At 36.7% G+C, this 24,036-nt stretch overlaps 1 protein-coding gene across 6 annotated transcripts in view; it reads left to right on the top strand.

The window, feature by feature from the left end:
- The window catches only part of RABGAP1L (RAB GTPase activating protein 1 like), a 753,664-nt gene that overhangs the window by 92,793 nt on the left and 636,835 nt on the right, over positions 1 to 24,036 (top strand). For 5 of the 6 annotated variants that reach the window (XM_053909255.1, XM_053909254.1, XM_053909257.1 and 2 more), the window contains one exon: positions 19,252 to 19,318. The exons of the other annotated variant lie outside the window; for it this stretch is intronic. In XM_053909255.1, coding sequence (XP_053765230.1) covers positions 19,252 to 19,318 — 67 coding nt within the window. The remainder of the gene's footprint in view (positions 1 to 19,251; positions 19,319 to 24,036) is intronic. 6 annotated transcript variants of the gene reach the window in all.

Raw genomic sequence — 24,036 nt, 5'->3', positions numbered from 1 at the left:
CAGTCTTGTCAAGAGGATTAACACCTCTGAATCTTAAACATGGTCTTAAACAAAGTTTGTCATATAAAGACATTGATGTGAAAAAAATCAGATTACATCATTTTGGCTTATCTTCTGAAAGAGAAAATGATGTATTGTTTTTAAAAACAACTTTTCATTGTGTAAAATTTCCAACATATGTGAAAGTACAAAGAGTAATATATTGAACCTCAGTGTACCCATCACCTACCCCAAATGCTAATTTTCAAGATTTGGGCTTTTTTTTTTTTTTTTTTTTTTAATATTTTTATTCTGAAAGAGTCCATTTATCTGTGTATTCAAGGGTTCAAGCCTTCTTCCTTTGTAGATATTAAACAAATTATACTGAGATTATCTTTCTTGACTTCTTTGAAGGCAAATACTATGTCCTCTATTTCAGAATCTCCAACATCTAGCACATTGCTAGCAACACAGAACTTTGTAGTTAGCTACTTAATCCTTACTTAGCACTTGCTGTGCTGGGCATGGTTCTCGGTGTCATTTATGAGGTGTAGCTACTATTATCTTCACTGTACATTTGAGGAAACTGAGGCACAGAACAGTTCAATAACCTGCCCAGGTAATACAATTAATATTTGAATTAAGTCTGTCTGATATCAGAATAAAGAACTTGTTGAAAAAAATGAATAAAAGGTATGTAAAAATTTTATACAGTATCGACCAAACTCATTGTTACATTGAGGGACACTGCACCTGATAGAATCCTACCTTGTTTAGAGAAGATGTGAAAACTGCTTTCATATCTTGAAAATTTCTAATATTCTTTTGCTTTTTTCCCATGACCCATGTTACATTTTACATATTGAGCTTTATTTAGGAACTGTACATAAGAGAGAAAATAATAACAGACAACAATTATTGAGCACTTACTACGAGATGGCCATGGTACAATTATCATAATGACGTATGAGGAAGGTTTTATAATTATTACCACATTTTTGCAGACCATGAAACAGGTTTCAGGAGGTTAAGTAACCTTGGTCACTTGGCCAGAAACTGGTAGAACCAGGGTTTAAACCAAAGCCAGTTGGTTCCTGAGTGTGTACTCTAAAAGACTAAAGGCTGTGCCCAACTAAATCTTGATTGTACACTAAGCTGAAAATTAAACCAGTTAGAAAATAAATGAGCTGGTATTCTTTATTGTATTTCTAGCAGAATTGGAAAATGAGAATAGAGATGTGGGGGTGTCCAAGTGATTACTCAGTGACTTCAAACTCAGGGGCACCATGTCCTGGGAGAAAAGCTGATTGATTTGTAGAAGAGAAAACCAACAATAACAACTGAAGGGAGGAAGCAAGATGATTGCCCTCTGAGATGTGTGAGAAGAGCAAGACTGAAACCCAATTATTGCAAGCCCCCAGTTGTAAATGTTAAAGTGTGCAGATTTGACCAGGCCGTGCTCTTCTGGTGTTTCCAGAGCAGCAATGGCAATCATCTCTATGCCCGACCAGCTGAAATTTCTGTGATTTTTGGTATTACCACAAGTAGAAATACTGCAAAAAAAAATTTCTTGCAAAGTACTGAGTTGATACGGATTTTTAAAGCTTTATCTCGTGTTTAAGATACACTGTTACTAGCACTATTACATAGCACCCACCTCGATGCTTTGAATAGGTGGTTGGTTACGTGTCATACTCGAGAAGTGAGGGGGAAGTGTTTCAGTTTTTGTTGTGTTAATTTTCTGACTGGTTGATTTTTGCCAAGTATTCTTATTTTGTAATAAAATTCAGGGCAGTAATACAATATACGCTTACAAAATAGATCTCCATAAAATTCCCTAACAAGAAGTGGAATTCTAATGATGTTAATTTCAGGCCTTGTGGAAGGTTAGTTGGGAAGAGATTTTTGGCTTCAGGGTTTATATCTTTCGAATCACCCTGTTCCCAGGGATCTGCCCTGATGCTTTGCTGTGTGAATCAAAATGAAATATGGCTATAGCAAGTAAAGGATGATTATTAGGTTTGTTATGAACATATAACTCTGTTTGTACTGAGTAACATAGATCACACTGCTAGAAAGAAAGGATTTGCATGAGTCACTTTGATCCTAATATTGGAGAATACATCCGTTACACATACATTAAAAAATACATAACACATCATTAACAGAAGGTAGTTTGATCATTTGTGGAGTAATTCAGAGATTGCTTGTTTCAGTAGTATATCCTTCTTCACTTCTTAACTTGTGCTTGCTGGCTTGCAGCAAAAACCATATAATGAGACATTGAAGTGTTAAGTACCATACGGCATAGCGTGAGTGATTGAGAGGTACCTTTCCTTGTGTTATTTTCTTGAGGAAAAGATTTCCAAGTTAAGGAGTATTAAAAAAACTAAACAAGACAAAACAAAACCAACCACCTGGGGCTCTTTTCTTCTTTCAGCACAATTTTCTAATATGATTTGATAATCACTAATGTAGGGGAATGGTAGAACTTCCAACTGTTTATTACATTTGGGCTGATCTAATTTCACATTTGATCATTCTGATGGTCTTTTGCTGGGTTTACCTAGCACTTATTTTTACCTTCATTCTAGCAAGTTACAATTTTATTTAGAAAGAAGCTCAAGTCACTGACTTTAGGTTGCGTAGATGTTAGTTTGATTTCCATCTTTTATTCTTTTATAGAAATTAGTGTACCTATGAAACCTGTCAACAAAATCAAGATATTTTAAGATTTTAAGAGGTTTTAAGATTTCATTTTTTAAGTGATTTCTACTCCCAGTGTGGGGCTTGAACTTATAACCCTGAGATAAGAATTGTACACTCCACTGACTGAGCCAGTCAGACACCCTAAGACCTTTAGATGTTGTAATAATTTTTCTTGGAGGACATCATTCTCCTCCATCCTGAAATGAGAGAAAATTAGTGGGGTGACCCAAAGTCTGCATAATATTTTAAAAAGATGTTCTATGAACATTTGTTCTCTTTTGGGTTTTCTTTTAAGACAGTCGAAAGATAACTTTCTTTTTCCTTAGGAAAATAAGGTATTATACAAAAAACCTTTCAGTGTTCTCTGATATTTATTTCAAGTGACAATCGGTAAAGAACTATTGGCATTGCCAGTAGAACATTGGAAGCTTCTGTCTCGCAGTCTTTGGACTGGAACTTGTAATTAGGACAGAATTTTCAATATCTTCCATTGCTGGCATGCGGTAGAGGGAAGTGTCACTATAGAAGTATGTATATAATGCTATTACTTTTTCAGCATTGTATTTTAAGAGTTTTTTTTTTAGATATTAGCAGTGAAAACATATTCCATAGCATGTTTTTATAAGTTGAACTGTTCTAGATGTCTTGGAATTCATCTTTAAATGAATTTTAAAATTAGAGATAATTACAGACTCACAGGAAGTTACAGTTATAGTACAGAGAGGCTCCATATACACTTCCTCCAGTTTCCCCCAATGGTAACATCATACATAATTATAGTACAGTATACAAATTAGAAAATTTACATTGGTACAATCTATAGATCTCTATCGGAGGGAGCATTTTTTGAATCCTTTTGTAAATCATACTGTTCTTTTATAACATAATAATTTCTTAATTATTTTTCTAGTGGTGAGAGATTTTTAATTAGTTTTCTTTAACTTAAGGTGAGCATTCAAGGTAATTATGGACAGAGGGGATCCCAGGTCCTGCTGAGGAGAGTTCCAGGTTGCTCAAATGTGTGTGTTTTTTTTTTGATTGAAATATATTTGACGTTATGTAAATTTAGGGTGTATAATATGTTGGTTTGATGTATTTATATTGTAATATTATTGCCTTTGTAGTAATAGCACCTCTGTCACCTCACGTAATTGTTATTTCTTTTTCATAAGACCTAGTCTCTTAGCAAGTTTGATTATAATACAGTATTATTGTCTATACTCATGTATTGTACATTAGATCTCTAGGACTTATTTACTACTAGTTGCAAGTTTGTGTCCTTAAACAACATCTCTCCTATTCCCCCACTTCCCAGCCCTGGTAACCACCTTTTAACTCCCTGTTTTCGTGAGTGTGGTTCTTTTAGATTCCACATGTAAGTGATATCCTGCAATATTTCTCTGTCTGACTTATGTTAGTTAACACAGTTTGCTCAAGTTCCCTGTTGTTGAAAATGGCAGGATTTCTTTTTTTCTCATGGCTGAATAATATTCCATTGTATCTATATATACCACATCTTCTTTATCCATTCATCCATTGATGAGCTTTTAGGTTTTTTCCATATTTTGGCTATTGTGAATAATGTTGCAGTAAACTTGGGAGTGCATGTATCTCTTTTATATCCTATTTTCATTTTTTTATCCTGTTTTCATTTCCATTGGGTATATACTCAGAAATAGGATTGCTAGATCATATGGTAGATCTATTTGTAATTTTTTGAGGAGCATCCATATTTTTCCATAGTGGTTAAACCAAGTTACATTCTCAGCTTACATTAGAAAATGCTTTTTTAAAAAATGTATTGATATAAGAATTTTTAGGTGCTAACATGAGTATTAAGTAATCAGGAGAAGTGAGTATTTTAACTATATCCTATGCCAGTTACCAATTTATTGCCTCTTGGTTCCAGATCTACCCTCTTACCTTATCTACTTATGTATTTCTTCTTTGCGCAAGCACAATATTAAATTGAGCCAGTAGAGGGTGCTAGAGAGACACTGCAAAAGAAGGGTCTTCTCTTTTATGGTTCAGGTGCGATGTGGTGGTTGTTTCTTGCTCTAGCTGTAGGTTCTGGGATATCCAGTGGTGCTGTGCTCCAGCTGTGCAGCCAGTGCATGCACTTCCTCCTCGAGCTCATAGTCCTAGTCCTGGTTCAGCAAGATCTTCCTGTGGACCTCCAGACACAGACAGTGTGGACTTCGGGCCCTACACCATTCTGCCAGTGAGCTGGCTCCAGGAGTTCTGATTTCCTTTATTTTTACTTGCCTACCTGCACCCAGTGGGCTGTTTCCTGCTTGCTTGTGGTCCAGCTTTGCCTGGGCAGTCTAGCAAACTTTGCCATCTACTGTGCTACAGTCCTACCTTTTGTAGTAAGCTGTTAGAATACCAGCTTTAGGGAGAGGATCCTCCTTCCAGGTTTGCTCTTTCTTGGTGTTCTCTCCCTCAGCCTTAGGGTATTCTTTAGAATTCTCTTTATAGTTACTCTCCTATTATAGTTAATAATTCCTTATAGTAAACTTTCCCTGTTCAAATTACTGTATTTTCTTTCCTAATTGGATTTCAGTTGACTAATTGAATTAGTACCTAATAAAATCAACCAGTCCCATAAAGTTTCAAATACATTTCTGGGGACTGGGAAGAAAGTGGTTATTTTAGATTTTTTTTTTTTTGGTGTCATAATAGTAATAATGACAAGAATTAAAAACTAATGATTTCTACCCTATGTCCATTTCCACCCCGAGTGTTTAATGCACAGTTTTTTTCATACAAAAGAAGTCCTATAAAGTAAATTATCCTTTGGGTTAAATTTCTTAGTGTGTGGGGAGGAAGCATGTTATTTTGCAGGGTGTCTTGGTATTCTTCCTAAAGCCTTATTCAGTTTGACTCCTCTGTATGATGTTTTTTGGTGGGGAGGGGCAAGGAGAGGTGTTAAGTATCTATAGATATAATTATTTTACATTACTAGTAAGCATTATTTAAGTACTAATATTTTGTCCTTTATAATGGCAGTTCAGTTTTTTTTTTAAGATCTTTGGTTCATTTGAAGAGGGAGGAAGAACTACATAAAATGTTATTTTTGTATAGGAGAACATTAGGCAATTAACAAAAGTTAAATAAGTTACATGTGAAATTTTGTACTTGTGCTTTATTGATTTGGTCTTTTCTAACTGTTTTAATAAGTTTACTCACTTTTTTTATTCTCACATTTTCTTTCTTTCTTTGAATTTCTTTGAAGTTCTTTGAATTTCTTTCTTTCTTTCTTTTCTTTTTATTTCTTTCTTTTCTTTTTCTCTCTCTTTCTCTTTTTTTCTCTTTCTCTCTTTCTTTTCCTGCCTTCCTTCCTTCCTTCCTTCCTTCCTTCCTTCCTTCCCAAGCAGGCAGGGTAGGGGCATAGGGAGAGCAAGAGAGGGAATCTTAAGCAGGCTGCATGCCCAGTGCAGGGCTTGATATGTGAGGCTCTGCCTTACAACTATGAGATCATGACCTGAGCCAAAATCAAGAGTCAGACACTTAACCAACTGAGTCACCCAGGTGCCCCACCTCATGTTCTTTTTCTAATTGTTACATGTTTTCTTTAAGGTTTATTATATATTTTGGCAAATTATTTCATTATTCCACTATACTGTAGAAGATGTTATTCTTTTCATAACTGATCAAAACTTTATATAGCTTGATTCAAGGTTTTTATTTATTTTTTAAAGTTTATTTATTTTGAGAGAGAGAGAGAGTTCAATAAGGGGGGGCGGCGCAGAGAAAGAGGGAGAGAGAGACTCCCAAGCAGGCTCCATGCTGTCAGTGCAGAGCCCAATGTAGGGCCTGATCTCACCAACCGTGAGATCATGACCCGAGCTGAAATCAAGAGTCAGGCGCTTAACTGACTGAGCCACTCAGGCACCCCTAGACAGACAGACAGACAGACAGAGAGAGAGAGAGAGAGGCAGAGCGCGAGCAGGGGAGAGGGGCAGAGGGAGAGACTCTTAAGCAGGCTCCACGCTCAGCACAGAGCCTGATGTAGGGGCTTGATCCCATGACCCTGGGATCATGACCTGAGCCAAAATCAAGAGTTGGATGCTCAACTGAGACACCGAGGTGCTCAAGTCTTTTAAATGGAATTGAACTCCTGAGGAATCTATATTATTTTACACACAGATGGCATTGTTTTATATTAAAGTTCTCTTGAAGTGTAAATATCAAGATAGGGCTGTATAGAAGAGAGTTAACAAAGTAGGGCCAAAACTGCTATTCCTAAAGGTCTGCTTGTAGGGTTTGTTCTTCTTCTTCTTTATTTTAGTGTTTGTTTATTTTTGAGAGAGAGAGAGAGAGAGAGAGAAAAGAACGTGAGCTGGGAGAGGGGGTGGGAGACACAGAATCTGAAGCAGGCTCCAGGCTCTGAGCTCTCAGTACAGAGCCCAGTGTGGGACTCAAACTTGTGAACTGCAAGATCATGACCTGAGCCGAAGTTGGACTCTCAACCTACTGAGCCACCCAGGCGCCCTGTAGGGTTGGTTCTGGAATGGCATCTGGAAACTTGGATTTCGGAGAGGTTTCCATCATTCCCAGAACTGTGCCTAAACTGTACAGCGTGATTTATGCTGAACACTTGCTCTCCTTCTGGAATCTGGAATTTTGTTATGTCCTAGGCAGAGGATGCTTGTATGACCAGCCCTCAGTAAAAACCTTAGATACTGAGTCTCTCACTTGCCCTGGTAAACAACTTTTCACACATGTCTCATCTCATTGCTGGAGGAATTAAATGCATCCTCTGTGACTCCACAGGACGAGGACTCTGAACTTCACCCCTTGCGCCTTTTCCCTGTGCTGATTTTGCTTTGTATCTGTTCATTCTTTAAAAAAAAAAAAAAAAAAAAATTTAACGTTTATTTATTTTTGAGACAGAGAGAGACAGAGCATGAACAGGGGAGGGTCAGAGAGAGAGGGAGACACAGAATCTGAAATAGGCTCCAGGCTCTGAGCGGTCAGCACAGAGCCCGACGCGGGGCTCGAACTCACGGACTGCGAGATCATGACCTGAGCCGAAGTCGGACGCTTTAACTGACTGAGCCACCCAGGCGCCCCTGTATCTGTTCATTCTAATAAATCATAGCCATAAATGCAACTATGTGCTGAGTCCTGTGAGTCCTTCTAGCAAATCTTCGAACCTAGAGTGGTCTTGGGGACTCCAACACAAGAGCATTTTGCTATAAGTAGGTTTTCATGCAGGGACCACATCTAAGATTATTATTTCCTTTCTTGGGGATGTATGTATGTGTAGCTTTTATTGATTGTAGAAAATAAGCTTTTGCCTAATTGAAAGTCTCTTTATTGAAGATATAGGACAGCTTTTTCAGACCTTGTCTTTTAGGGAGCAGTAGCATTTGTGAGATGAGGTTATGAGCTAATGCATAGTATATATATTTTTGGGTGTACAATTTCGCAAATTTGTTAACTGAGAGTGTCTTTGGATACGCAGCAGTAGTTACCTTTCCTTGATGCACTTCAAGTAAAAACTCCTCCACACTCATATAGTCTGTTTGCATTCCTATCCCCCATCAATAATAGGAAAGGGATGCCCAGAATTCCATGTTCCTCTGGTAGTACTGCCCCTTCCTTAACTCGTGCACCCTGGTTGTCCCAAACTGGAGTAAAGAAGGGTATTCCAGAGCTCTGCATGCACTTGCCACGGTCCTTCTTCCTACCCTCAACCTTTAGCCTCACTGAATTTTGTTTCTGTTTTGGCTGTTTCAGGCCTTGTAAGACATCCAAGACTCTTGGGTTTTCCATCAATACTCAAATCCTGATCCCCACATGACTCTGTATATTCTGTCTTCTGACTCCTGTTGTCCATGTTTACCCAGCTTTTGGGACATTCCATTTTACACTCTGGAACTCATAGTCATCGTAAGCACAGTTTCTTTAATCTTCAACCTGATTCTGAATGTTGCCTTCACTTTATATAAACTGGGCTTGCCCTGAGTCTACTGCTTCTCAAGTGATGGCTGTTTTCTCTCCTCCCCTGCCTTTGTACCTTGGCCTGGAGATGTGTGAGTATCCTTTGAATGTCCTTGCTTCTTCCAGACTGTTTTCCTCTTCCCTCCTTAGAAACTCACAGCTTCAAATTTGATGCTCTCAGACTTTCCCATCTGCTAGCCTCTATTGTTGCAGTTATCTACACATCCTTGGGATTCCCATCATTCTTTGAAGATTTTAGCTCCTGGCTCACTGTCATTCTCCAATCATTAGGCTTTTCCTAAGTTATAGCATTTTCACTGTCTATATAGATGGTTTTTCTAATAACCCAGCTTCTTAGTTTTTTTGATCTCATTCTCTCCAAAGACCTTTCTTCCTCCCTACTTCGGCCACCTGCTTCAAGGGTCATAGTCTGGAATTTGTCATTACCATTGACTACTCCCTTCATAATCTTAGTATCAAGTATCCTACTGTCTGATCAGTACTTCTTATCTGTCTAATTCATTCTCATTTTCTCAATTCCATTAATTATTTGATCTCACTGAGACTAATAATCTATGGTCCTATCATGTTTTACTGTCCCTCACCCACTCACTTCATGATTTTACTTTTTTACTTGTCTCCATCCCAACTTAGATTCCATTATCTACCTTTATAAATTATTCCTTTGTATACTCCCACAACTCCCTTGCTCTGTTTTCCGTCTTTCTATTCCTCTGGCATATTCCCATCTCTGGTTAATTCTAGCTTTCTCCTTTGCACCAACACTTGTTATAACTGAATGCAGCTGGGAAAATAAACATATAACCATGCTGATTGGCTTTACTTCAAATTCATGACCACAACCTCAGGTGTACTTTTGTGTTGTTAGCATCCCTATTTCATCTTACTAGACAACCTATTTCATGTCTCTCCTAGGCTATTTCACATCTTCTGTTTAAAAGTGCATCATGTCTTCTACATGTTTACTCTAAGCCAATTATCTCTTCTTATTTAAGATAATAGAAACAATAATAGAACTTTAGGTATTCCTATCACCTTGTCTGCCAATTTATCTCATCTGTACCATATATTCTGCCTTTTCTCTTATTACTTTGGATGAAATGGGCATGCTCCTATGGCAAGCTTTCTTCTTGTTTAGATTTTATTCTATGTCTCCTTCTTGATGACATTATTTTAGCGGTCTTTCCTCTACCGCACTTGCTTCTTAGTTACCTCATCCAATCGCTTTAAATATATGACTTCAAATATAGTCTATAAATGAATGACTTCTAAATTTTTAATCTCAAACCTGAGGTCTCTTCTGAATTCCAAATTTATATAAATATAGGTCCACAACTTTAGGATCTTCATTTGGCATTTGTTTGTTTGTTTATAGCAGTTTTATTCATAATTGCCAAAAGTTGGAAGCACCCAAGATGACTTTTAGTATGTGAATGAATAAACAAAGTACATGGAGGCAGTGGAATATTCAGCACTAAAAACAGGTGGCCTATCAAGCCGTGAAAAGAAGGGACCTTCAATGCATATTGCTATGAAAGAAGTCCATCTGAAAAGGCTACTGTGATGCCAAATGTATGACATTCTAGAAAAGGCAAACCTATGGAGACAGTAAAAAGATCGGTAGTCAGGATTTGGAAGGAAGGGAGTATTGAGTAGATGCAACATGAAAATTTAAGAGCAGTGAAACTATTTTGAAACTATCATGGTGGATATAGGCGGTCATTATATACTTGTCAAAGCCCAGAGAGTGTACGACACAAAAAGTGCACCCTGTCATGAACTATGGCCTTTGGGTGATCAGGATAAGCCAATGTAGGTTCAACAAATGTACCACACTGGTGCAGGATGTTGATAGTAGAGGAAGGGGTTGGGGCAGTATTTCAGAACCCTGTACTTTCCGCTCAATTTTTCTGAAAGCCTAAAACTACTTAAAAAAAAATCTAGTAATTAAAACAAAACTAAATTATATTCTGCATAACTAAATATTTAAAGTAGCCGTAGCAGTCACTTCTTGGCAAACCTGAAGTACAGAGTCCGGACATTTATATCTGTACTCAAGGCATCAGGCAACACTGAGAATGGCTAGGACACAGCACAGCAGTCGCTGGGGTGGAAGTCTACGTATCTGTGGGCTCTCCACCACTTACTCTTTATTAAGCTATGGCCATCTGAAGGGAATGGTGTTGGTGTGTTCAAACCAGGTCACTTCTCCCTCCCCCCTGCAATGAATTGTTTCATCATTTTCTTATTTCTTTTAGCACATTCAGGGCGTAACATGTTACCTTCTGGGCCTAGGGATGGGAAAGTGCAGGCGGGTAACGGGAAGAGGGAGGTCATCCTTTTGGGAGCGTCAGGCCCGGGCCCGACCTGCATGGAGCTGCAGGCAAAGCCAACATTCTGTGTCTGACAAGAGAGTTCTGCCATGGACCACACACCACTAGACACCAGAGGCTTGTAGCACAAAGATCTCAACAGAAGCAGGAATGGATTATGAATTCACAGCCTTAGATCATTTGGCTCTTTGCAGTGGTTCTTGACTGTGCTGCCAACATGCCTTCCTGTGCTGAAGTTATCACTTCAACTGTATTAATTTCTTCCTCTGTCTCACTTTTCTTACAACTTTTCCAAATCCTTCATCTCTTGGCCACCATCTTGCATTTCCTCAGGCATGACTGCAGTTTGGCCTTTGGTGATGTTTAGGAATATTCTTGTTTCTTTCAGAGTAAGCATGTTTCTGGAGCCTCACATAAACCTGTATTTTCCGGCCATCGGTACTCAAATTGTTGGCACCAGTTTTGCAGATTGTCCCAAGCCACTTTATTAACTGAAGGCAAATTGGTTGGCAAGGGAAGGATTGGTGTATTACAACAACCATTTTGGGGGAAAATCTTGAATTGTTCATTCATTTGAGGATGATGAACTTTGTCTCCGGTGTCTTCAGGCTGACTTATGAAGTTGAAAAAACACTTAGTTCCATTTGATGTTCTTCATCAGGCTCCTTATTAACTGGAACCAATGTGAGAACCACATTTTCTTCCTCTAATGTTGCCTCAGAGAAATTCTTGTTGTTTTCATAATTTGACTGCGACTTTTCTAGGAACGTTCAGAGGAAGGCAAAGCCAGTAATGTTAGGATATCTCCTGCTCACTCCTTTTCACCTCTTCATTTGGCATTTTAAGGTTATTTGTTCAAAACTCAAACTCTTGATTCCCAACCCTGTTCCAAACCTGTTCCTCCCATAGTCTCCCCTGTCTTACCAATTTGTAACTTGATCCTTCCCTTTACTCAGGGTGAAAAACTTGGAGTCAGATCTTTCTTCCTGTACACCTAATTCCTCAGTAAATCATATCAATTCTACTGCCAACTATATAAAGAAAGATAAAACTCCAGATGGAAGAGATAAAACAAAAATCTATCAACAGACATGGAAGAAAATGTAGATGAAATAAAGAGTAGAAGAAAAAAAGGAAGTGAAATTATAGCTGGGAAAAAAAAAGAAGCAGGGAGTCCAGATGGAATCACTATTATTCTTTATATATATAATATATATATTATATATATAAAATATATTTTATGCTTATATATATTATGCATTTTATATTATATATATTTAAATGTTTATATGTATACATATTTAAATGTGTGTGTGTGTGTGAGAGAGAGAAAGAGAGAGAGGGAGAGAGAGGACTTGAGGTGGGCTCTGTGCTGACAGAAGAGAACCCAGTTCAGGGCTTGAACTCATGAACTGTGAGACCATGACCTGAGCCAAATTCAGATGCTTAACCACTTAACCAACTGAGACACCCAGGTGTCCCTGGAATTACTTATTATTCTTATTCAGTAAAATTTGCTGAAGTTGTGTATGTTTTACATTTTCTCATATAATTGACTTTATAATTTTTTGCTGATCTTCGTCTCTACCTACATTTGATTTACCTTTGTGTAGGAGAAAACAAGCCCTTGTTAACCAGTAGTAGCTAGGGGGAATATTTTTATTTTTTGCCATGCTTTGTGAGGTTTTTGAATTGTGTTTACAGGTATATTCAGGTACATTCAATTATAAAAATACTTGCAGTTTTGCTTTTATTTTTATTCCTATATCTGGTATATGCAAAAGCCTAAATAATGTATCATTATCCAGATTTCTTGTATTATTCCTACTGAATAGTAAAGCAAAATAATTGATTTACTAAATGTTTTTAGTAGTGATTAGGCCAGGTGTTAGATTTTGAAATTTATTGGTTTGTTTTAATAATTTTTTAATTTTATATTTTCTATCTGACTATAGCTAAGTTCTCTTTTTATATTTGAAAGGTGTTAGTAAAAGTATTGATATTTCAAAATGGTTCTGCATTTCAAATTTCAATCCATTATAATGTGGTAGTTACTGCCCCTGGATGGTATGTTTGGAGGTTGTTGTATGTTCTTGAAGTTTACTGGTTGATAATTTAAAAAAGAGAAGAAAAAGACCTAAAAATATTACCTCTTCTTTAATAGCCCCCTTGTAGATTAAATTCTCTGTACTGATAGCGAATCTAAAGCAATCCTAAGCATCTATTTTAAATTATTTTTTTCCTAGTAATTAGTCCTAGTGTTCCAGGTAATCTTAGGGGGAAAGTAAAAACTTCCCACCTGAAGATTGGAAAGAAAAGAACAGCCAGTGTTTTAAACCTGTTTTGCTTACAAGTATAAAACTTAATGGAGAGACTTCTTCCTGTGACTGATGGCATTGAAGCTAGTAAAGTTCTTAAGATCACAACTGTGGAGTCTTTGATCTGGATTTGGATCCTGGCTCTACAGTGACCTTGGCCAAGTTATTTAACTTGTCTGTGCTTCAGTTTCTAATGTGTAAGTTGTGAATAATACCTAAGAATTTGGAGAGGAAAAAATTGGGTAATACCTGTGAAGTATTTGGAATAGTCCCTGACTCAGAATAAATGCTTAATAAATGCTTTTTGTTATTACTGTTGGTGGTATTATCACTAGTACCACAATCATGATCGTTACTGAGACTGTTTTGAGTGGTAAGTGGAAATCAGAGTAGCCTGCAGAGTCGGAGTAGACTGCTACATGAGAAGGCAAAGCCGTGGCTAGATTTTTTAGAACTTATGTGTATAGACAAGGAGGCATTATTTTACAGTTATGATAATGCACAAATTTATGTTACTTTGGTTTAGTTAAATAACACCAGTCCTGTAGCCACGTGGTTCAAATTTTTGTTACCATAGTATATTAATTTTGAGTAATTGTAGAAAGTGAAAACTTTGCTGTTAACTCTTCAGTGCACTGTCACTACATAAGTACAGGATCAGTGACCAGTCACATCACTTCATTCACATTCTGTTGATAGTGGTCACAGCGTGTCTGTTGCTTAGTTAACTCTCAGACCACAGAGTGTGTTGTTGTGTTGCTCCTTACCGCTCAGTGGGAAACCTCCCGAACATTTCACAAAAATGGATAATTGAAAGAGTTGGCCAACAAAGATCAAAGTGCAGGAAAGAAATGGAAAGTGGTAATGTGGAAAGTGAAATTTCATGCAATCTTAGAAGATTTGGAAATGGTGACAGCAGAACGAGAACAGGACGAGACCTAAGCCCTGTGTGAAGCTGTGGTATGAGCCGTTCTGAAAAAGTCTGATAGACTCTGATGGACTCCATCATCTTTAAGTTCAGTAGTAATAGAAAGGTGCTTATGGTTGAAATGAAGCATTTACTTCTACTTTGGATGAAGACTGCAACAAAAACTAAAATTCTAGTTAGTTTTGCTAGCGTTTAAGCCAACATTTTGAAGTTAGTTGCCACATTGAATGGGAATGATAATTACAGGACTGGAGACAATGCAGTTTCTTAGCTAAGTTTTGGAAGAAATATGGTAGAAGCATGCTGTTAAAAACATTCATGCATCATGACAGGAAGCAGCAGTGAATAGTATGCATGTGGCATGGCAAAACCTTTAGTGCCCTGTGCAAATAACTCTGCGGGATTTGAACGGGACGTAGATGGAATTAGAAAGGAATAGGACCACGGGAATGTTGACATTGCCGCTATTCAGTGGAATCTAGATAGGCAGGCAGAGGATTAATCTAGCAGCATAAATAAAGTGGTTGCGATGAAATGTCGCAGAGGAGGTGATGCCAGCAAAAGCTCCACATTAAAGGAGCCCTCAGAGACCTTTCATAACATTAAAAGTGCAAAGGAGAAAATATTGGAAGCTGATTCAGACTTAGAAAGGAACGTGAGTTCCTCAAAGAAAAGACGCTTACCCCATGTTGTGAATTGTATGAGAGGAAAGCAAGCACTGTTCAAGCTAGTCTTAATAATTGTTTCCAAAGAAGCAAAACACCTTAATTGTTTCTAAGCGCTTTAAGTTACAAGGGGCTAAATAAGTTTCACTTTTTTTCCTCCATTTCTTTATATACTTAAAACTGACAGTAAAGAGTTTTTTAAAGTTTTGACAAAACAACAAAAAAGTTGTTTGCAAAACAATCATAATTTTTCCCATTGATTATAACATCGCTTTGTACAGTTTTGGCTTGTGTGGTTATTTTAATGGTTCCTCATACTGTGCGCAGTGAGGAATACCTGTGTATCTATCTCTACTTGATCCCTTTAGTCAGGGAAAAGCAATCCCAACATTTCTCACCTGGAAGACTTTTCCAACTATCTTTTTTTTTTTTTTTTTTAACTTCTTTAGTGTGAGACTGGGATTCCAGTTTTTTTCAGAATTTAGCTTGTAGTGTGTTTGTATATTCTGAAAAGAAATCTAATTGACTTACAGCTTTTCTTTGTATTTCTGTTTACCTCCTTCTGACATACTGTCACTTTTCATTTTAACAACGAAAGTTCAGTTAAGAGACAGTGTTCCTTGACTGGTATTGATAGATGTTTGCCTCCTTTCCTTTTCCTTTCTTCCCTTCTTAATTTTTATCGGTAGTCTTCTAGCAGCATAAATGGAGGTAAATAGAATCCTAATCATTTGATGGACTAAAAGCAAAAGTAAAAAAATCCAGTTTCCTGTTGCAGGACATTAACATACCATCTTTGTTTTTCTCACTTTTTTCCATTTCTGAAGTCTAAAGCAGTGCTAGATGTGCTGAGTTTAGGTGATTGTATGGATGCTAACTTGCTGTTAAAAGCTCTGTTTTGAGTAAAAACTCATAGGTATTATGGAAGGCTAAACTTTCTCTGTTTTTTTTTAAGTTTTTTTTTTTTTTTTTTTTTTTTTTTTGGAGAGAGAGAGAGAGAGAGACAGACAGACAGCATGAGTGGGGGAGGAACAGAGAGAGAGGGAGACCCAGAATCTGAAGCAGGCTCCAGGGTTTGAATTGTTAGCACAGAGCCCGATGGGGTGCTCAGACTCACAAACCACAAGATTGTGACCTGAACCAAAGTTGCTGCTTAACTGATTGAGCTACCCAGGCACCCCAGACTTTCTCTTCTTAATAGTGGCAATTGTAATAATAATTTATAATTGGCAACTGCTTTATAGTTTACAGTGTATTTTCACCATGAGGTTTTTCATCTTTACGTTAACAGTGAGCCTGTAAGCAGATAACATTTGTATTTCAGAAATGTTGAAAGTGAGATGTTGCAGTGTATAACTTGTCCTGGGTCACATAAGGAATTTATAATCTTTTCTGATAGGCTAGGGAGACGACAGAGTTCAATGTATAGAAGACCAGCAGTTTTGGATCATGGATATGGACTTGCATCCCAGTCCTTTAACGTAATAGCTTTGTTCTGGCAAATCACTTCTACCTTCCTGAAAACAAGCTTTGTCATTTTTCATATGCAGATTGTCTTGAAATGTAAAATGCAGTAATATGGTAATGTCTGACTTAAGGTTGGCTTGGGCTCAGTTGGTTAAGCGTCTGTCTCTTGGTTTTGGCTCAGTCATGATCTCACAGTTTTGTGAATTCGAGCCCTGTCTTGGGCTCTGTGCTGGCAGCACGGAGCCTGCTTGGGATTCTTTTTCCCCTCTCTTTCTACCCCTTCCCTGCTTGCGCTGTTGCTGTCTCTGTCTCTGTCTCTCTCTCTCTAAAAATAAATAAACTTAAGAAAAAGTTAAGTATCTGTTACAATTAACGTAATAATATAATATCTCATTCTAAGGAGGTTTGATTGCAAGTTTTGGTCAGGTCAGCCTATTTACTATATTATAAATATTGTTGGATATGCCTCATCTGTGCTTTATACAGCAGTCCTAGAACTTACCATATCAGGTTGTAATTCCCTGTTTACTTGTATTTTCCTCCTCCAGTAGACTGTGAACTGCTTGAGAAAACAGGTGTGATGGCAATTTTGTACATTATTTATAGAGTTAACAAGGAAAGGTTGAATGCTTTGACCTCCCCAATGAAACACTTAATATCTGCATTAGGTGTTTGTGGTACTAATAATATCTATCTAATTACTGACACATTATTCCTAATAGACCTCGCTTGTCTCTGTAGGAAGCCTGATGTACTTTAATGAAATATAATTTTGGAAATGACTAATACAGCTTGATGGAGAAAAATTGTGCAGTCTTCGTGTTGGAAGAACTTACTTAGAGTTCATATATTATACCTCTCCCATTTTCTAGAAGAGGAAGCAGAGGCTCAAGGGAGTTAGGTGCTTTCTCTAAGGTCACACTCCTGGTTGGTGGCAGGATTTTTTGTTTATAACCCAGGAAAAGAGCAGCACATCAAAGATCATCAAAATAAAGTGAGAGCTGTTGCCATTTAAGGAAAACCTAAACTTCCAAGGCTCTTTTTGCAGTAGAATTTAACATAAGAATATTAAGAAAATATAAAATTGTACCAATTTTACCATTCACCTGCAAGTGCCTGGCAAAAAAAAAAAAATGATGAAAAACTAAGTTTTCAAAAGAACAAAAAGGGATGCATACTAGATTGTTAACATTGGCTCTTAAGGGGGCTGACGTTAGAGAAAGGATAAATTATATTTTCTTTATATATTTTGGTATCCATTAATTTTTTACAATAAGTATATGATAGTTTTTAATTCAAAAACCCTATAATATACAAATCTGTTCTTAAAAAAGCCATGAGAGATGCAAGCCAAAGCAAAGCATATGGTATTGTGAGAGAAGTCTTCTGACCTCATTGACCTGACTTCTTAGTTGAGGGGACCAAATTTTATATTTGAAAAAAAAATTCACTCTTTTATTCTTGCTTAGCAAGTATTTAAGCAATAGTATAAGAAATAGTACAGTAAATTACATAATTAACATTTAATTTGTACAGTGTATATTATAGGAATTAATAGGGAGATTTTTCGTTGTATAGTAATTGTATTAAAATTATGAATATTGAAGTATTTTTTAGTAGATTCCATTTTGTTCAGTGGTACACTAATATGTTTGAACTTTATCTTTGTCATGTACTTGATTGATTTTGGATGCCAAAAGAGAACCATGAGCATGGTATCCTCAAGTACTCACAGGAAGTATATATTGTTTTACCACTTACTAGACTCATAATTGGGATAAGACTTGTTCATGGAAGAAAAAGCTGTGCTATTAGAAAGGTAAACTTTCAGAAAATAAAAAGGATCAGATAAAGTATTGATGTGTCAGCTGCCAGTATTTTGAAATGAAAAAAATCTTAACATATTTATTTACATTCTCTATCTCTGTATGAAATGTTCCATAGCATATTTAAAAATTTTGGAGAGCTGCAATACAAACACTCTAGTAAGTGTGGCTATGTGTTGTTGGCAGAGGGATACTGAAGACAGATCATATTGCCTCTAGATTTATAAGACCTATTTAATAGGGAAAAGAATTTGAGTAAATTGTCAAATTTCTCTAGACTCTACTTTTCTTACCTAAAAGCAGAAATAATAATAGTCTAACAAAAATAAAAACGTTAGATTTAGCTAAATTTTAGAGCTTATGAAAATCCTTCACAAATAAAGTGGTAGTATTGATGGGATTCCTAAAGCTTCTCTAGCATCAGGAAACACAGAACAAAGTAAATAGTTAATCGTATATAGTATGTTGGATAATATCTTCACTAATATACTAATACATTTAGTAATGAGCTTCATATAACTTTTTTTTCAAACTTAAGGTATAATAAATATTAACAGGCTACTCAGTGAAAGTGACTGTTGAAGGCCAGGGTAGTTGTTTCTGTTAATCTGGCTTGATACAAAGAGCACAGTCTTATTTTTTTTTTTTTTAATCTCCTTTTTCATTTAATTGGGTTGGTTGATTTTGATCTGTATGTTTAAAATAACTCCAAGGCAAATAAAGTCTCATTTCTACCTAGAAATTAATTCATATCTCACTACTATGTTTTGTTTCAGTCAGTAATTTGTGGCCATTTTATCACAGTTTCTGATCATTGGTAATATTTTACATGTAGAAATAAAGATCTGGGAATTTAGATAACTTATTTCTATGTGATTTTATTATGTACCTCAATGAATTCTTTTTTTTGTGGTGTTTCTTTAAAAAAACCTAAAGCTACTTGTAAATACAGAGCTCAGATTGTGTAGTTATTATAAAAAGGCTTTTTGCTCACTGGGCTTCTATATATTCTTGATACCTTATTTGTCCTTTTTTTTCCCCCCCCAATATTTTCAGATGTTTTGGAATGTTATTAAGCCCAGGTCGAAACGTGAAGAACAGTGACATGCATTTACTGGATATGGTAATGATAATCTTAAGCACATTAACCAAGTATAGATGATAGTTATTTTATATTTTAGAAGTATTTTCTATTTAAAGATTTTGTCATATTGTCAAAATTGTTTCTAACTTTCAGCTGTGTGGTAGTACTAATTAGATTTGGAAACCCAAACTTAAAATTACTTATGAGGGAGAGATTTAGGAAAATTTCCACCAAAAAATCATATGCTAAATTAAAGCAAATAAAAGGATAGTGTTATGACAATGTCCATCTATTCATCTATTTAGGTTTTTAGGAAGATAATCTTTTCTTTGAGCCAAAAATAACAAGTACATGATTATAACAGGCATGCTTAGAGTGAATATGGTGCCTTTCATTTATTTTAATGCACTATTATTATTTGAGGACTGTGATGAATGCTTTTGTTTTCTTTAAAGCACTTCCATTTTTGAATTTATACTCCTTGGTAACCTGTCCTTAGCAAAGTATATTTACTGTAGTTGTATTTGTTTAAGGAATGTTCTTGAAGGTTAATATATATTTGAAAGTTGATGTTTGATGTGAAAATAGTATACTATCTTTTAAACAAAAATATTGTACTTAATGAAAACATTTACTTTGTGATTTAGAAATGTAGGAAATAGAGTATTAGGTATAAAGTACTTAAGTATAAAGTGACTTGACTGAGATTTTTTACACTTACCGATAGATAACAAGCACTACGTGTTTTCATCTTTTCAGCTGAGTTTTATAGATGTCAATTAAATATCATCAATTCTGTCAGCTTTTTAGAGTTATTCCCTGGTAATGTCACATTGATTTTCTAGTGGCCCTACAATGGTTCGTTGAACCTTTTTTTGAATACATAATTGTGTGGCAAGCATTGTGTGGAGTTCTGGGCTTATAGCTATGGTAAAACATAGCTCTTACCATGTGTGGGTTCATAGATTTGTGATGGAAGCAGATTCTTAAGTGTGTAACTACAGCAGTAGGTTAAGTGCTCTTCTAGATTGGTACAGTGAGCCACAGAAATACAGAGGAAGCATTGCACAGATAGGTAAGGTAAGAACAAACCAGTTCCACTGAATGTGAAAACAAGTCAGCTTTCTTCCATCGCTCTTTACAACCTACCACTAATACAAGTGGTTTTACCTAAGGCAAGTCATAGCATTTTGGAGTCCTGAAAATTCCATAAGGAGGTAGTTTAGGAACATGCAATACAAGTTCCTAGGTCTTAGTTAGTCATGGTCTTTTGGAGTTTAAAAGATTAAGGTGAATCACTGGCAGAGAAACCTAAATGCAGATTATAGAATTACAGACTGGCATTGAACTTCCTGGTCTTGAGTGTCTTTGGCAGAGCAGTCCTCCACTTTGAAGAGTCCATGTTGAAATCAAAGGGTTCGTCAGCATTGAAGCTTCTGTACAACAAATAGTTGATAAAATTGGGAGGGTTTGTGTTTGCAGTTATCAGTAGTTGTGATTTATTACTGATCTTTGTGCTATCTTACTACATGGTTATTGAGCTTTGACTAGACCACATCTCATAAAATGGAACTTATAATGGAAACTATGGGACAGTTCTGATTATTACGAAGTCAATTCTTTGTAATCACCAGAAGTCCTATCCCTTATAAGTTAGCCTAATTAGCCTTGGTTCTTCCCTCTAGAGCAAGATGTTATGTTCTTCTATGACTCGTTTAATTATGTGAACACTTTGAAAACAAATTTCACTTTCTTGCACTTTTTTTTCTGACAGACTTTGAAAAATCCTACAATTGTATTTAGTTTCACAATTTGTGAGACTTTTCTTTTTATCTTGAACAATTTTTAAGAATGCTAACTTTTCTTCCCTGTGAGTATTTTCTAATAAGCAAGATGAATTGAGACATTTTGTAAGTTTATAAATTTAGTTTAATATAAGATCTACATGAAAGAGAAAGTCATATTTATAGGTGAAAATATATTTTAGTCAAATGTCCATATTACTTACACATATATATTATATAAACAAAATCATGTATAAATAAAATTTGTTTTTTTGGGGATACAAATAACAGAGACTCCATTGTCTTCCAGTAGTGAGAATATTTTTGGTGAATATCCTTGTACTGTAGGAATAAGGAAATGAGAATTTTTGATCCACAGCCATTGATACAGTTGGTGAGGAAAATTTTTCCTTTACCCTTCAAGGTTCTTTTGGCTAGTCTAAGAATTAAACTGACATGAGACAGATTAACAAGAGAGAATTAAATTTAATTCCATATGTGTTGGGGCTTCATAAGAATATGGTGCCTACAGGTAGTCAGGCAATGAGGTTTATATGCCATTCTGAGCTAAGGAGAAGGGGTAGAAGTTGGGGACCTCAAAGGGAAAGGAGACAGTCCATAGGAAGATGAAAAAAAAGTAAATGTTTGGCAAACAAGTGTTTGCTAGACCACTCAGAAACCATGGGACATAGGAATTTTAACAGACTTTGCTAAGTTCCTCCCTATTTCACCTGCTTTATTTTATACTGTAGTTATCTATGGTCACTATAAGGGGGAGGTCAGAGGTTCTTTCCCAGTCTTTTGTTTTTTAAAATAATCAGACTGAAAATAGCCTGCATGCCAAAGAGATACATTTTGAGGTGCTCAATTTTACTCCCCTTTAGTACCTAGGAAAAGCATAACTGCAAAGTACCAAGAAGAGCTGAAAACTCAGTAGAGCCTGGTTTCTTGGAACTGGAATGTAATTTAAAAGTCCTAGAAATGCCTCGGAAAGCTTGTGGAGCTTTACAATTAACCATTTATTGACACTGGGCCAGTAGCTGGACTCATAGTTACAAATTCATTTATATTTTAATCCAGTATGCTTATAATCTTTGTGTAGAAAAGCAGAAATAAAATTTTCATGAAACCGTTCTTACCCCTTCCTTAGGTGTATGAGGAACTCTATTTTTCTTCTACTTGACTAAAATGTCTGGTCATAATCCACTAAATTGATTTGATGATCCACAAATGAGTCACAAATTGCTGTTTGGAAAACATTAGCCTCTCAGCTCCCAAGGGTCAGGATCATTTTGTTTTCCTTGTTGGATACTTAATAGGCATAGACCATGGCTTATAGTAGGCTCATATTTGCTTAACAAATGGATAGATTAACACAAACTTACATTTTTTACTTTTTCTGTGTGTTATTTCTTTCCAGTACCGTGTGTCTGCTTTACCCTACTGTTTGCCTACTTGACCTCATAGCTTCAGCTTGCTCATGACTTGACAGTTCATTTGTGGCTTACTGTGTTCTCTGGCCTCTGTGTTATGCCCTTTCTGCTATGTTCCCATTGTAAACTGCCACATTCTGTCTGTATTTCCTAGTTTATTTTCCTAAGAGGAGGGCACCTAGAGTTCCTGCCTTTTCTAGTTTGGGTAGAGACTTAGGTTGTCCGGATGTCCCTTACCTGCTGTCCCTGATTTTGTCAGCTCTGCTTGTGGTGGAGACAGAAGAGTTAGGAAGAACTCTTCAGCAAAGACAGTTGAAGAAGCATCTTTTTTTTTTTTTTAATTAAAATATTTTTGAAAATGTTTGTCATATTTTTTTTTTTTTTTTTTTTTTTTGAGAGAGGGAGAGTGAGAGAGAGAAAGCCAGGGAGGGGCATAGAGAGAGGGACAGAGAAATCCCAACCAGGCTCAGCACTGTCAGCGCAGAGCCCGATGTGGGGCCTGAACTCTTGAACCATGAGATCATGACCTGAGCCAAAACCAAGAGTCAGACGCTTAACTGACTGAGCCACCCAGGTGCTCCAAGAAGCATCTTTATCAGAGGCTGGGAGCAAGCCAGTCTGTGTGATAGAAAGGTCTAGTTCAATAACAAAAATGCAGTACTTGATGAGGAGAAACTGTTATTGAGGGCTTTTGATGTAAGACAGTATTATTGCGGTGGTGTATTATGAGAACTACAAAGACATAAAAATACAGATGTTTGAGTTAGGCTATTTTGGTTATAAGAAACAGAGATCCACTTAGAACACCTTGAAGATAGAAGAGGTTATTGATCTTCATGAAATTGTACCTAAACACTGCAAAGTGGTTTTTGCTATTTGGACTTTTCCTGTCTGCCTCACGTCCCCCCATGGGCTTGCTCTTTCTTTGAGTCTCTTTTTTTTGCTTGAGCTCCTTCTCTTTTTTTCACTGCTGCCCTTGATCCCGGAGATCTGGTGCTCTGCCCCCCTGTCTTTCTATACCTCCTTCCCTCCCCTCCCCTTCCCCTTTCTGTTTCCTTCTTTCTGTCTCCTCTTTCTCCTTCTCTTCCCCTTTCCCTCCTTGCCTTCATCTCTCCCTCCCTGCACCTTCTCTGCCCCTTTTCTTTCTGCTCCTCACTCTTCCTTCTTCCTTCCCTGTCTCCCAGTATCTGCCTTTGTATTTTGACTGCATGATCATTTTTAATGGTTTTTTGTTTTTCTCCGTTTCTCTCTTACCACTTAACGGTTTCCTAATACTCTACTCTTCTTTATGTGTTCTTTCCTACTTTTTAATTTCTGTTATCACTTCATTTTTTATGTGGCCTGTCAGTGCCTGGCTTCTTATTAAAACCTTTCAGCTCCACTGCTGACTGCCTACTTTTCTTGGTGTTTGTTAATTGAAAGAAATAATTTGATTGGGCTCACTCATCTTTCTGGAGTCAAGCATGGCACAAGCTCTTGTTCAGAAATGGATTGGGTTTTTTTGGGGGTCAGATGCCCATTCTTGTTTTGAATGGGGACC

Source organism: Panthera pardus, unplaced genomic scaffold, assembly GCF_024362965.1.
Source record: "Panthera pardus isolate Hobbes unplaced genomic scaffold, ASM2436296v1 HiC_scaffold_21, whole genome shotgun sequence".
In the NCBI taxonomy this organism is placed as follows: Eukaryota; Metazoa; Chordata; class Mammalia; order Carnivora; family Felidae; genus Panthera; species Panthera pardus.
This window is presented reverse-complemented; position numbering and strand designations above follow the sequence as displayed.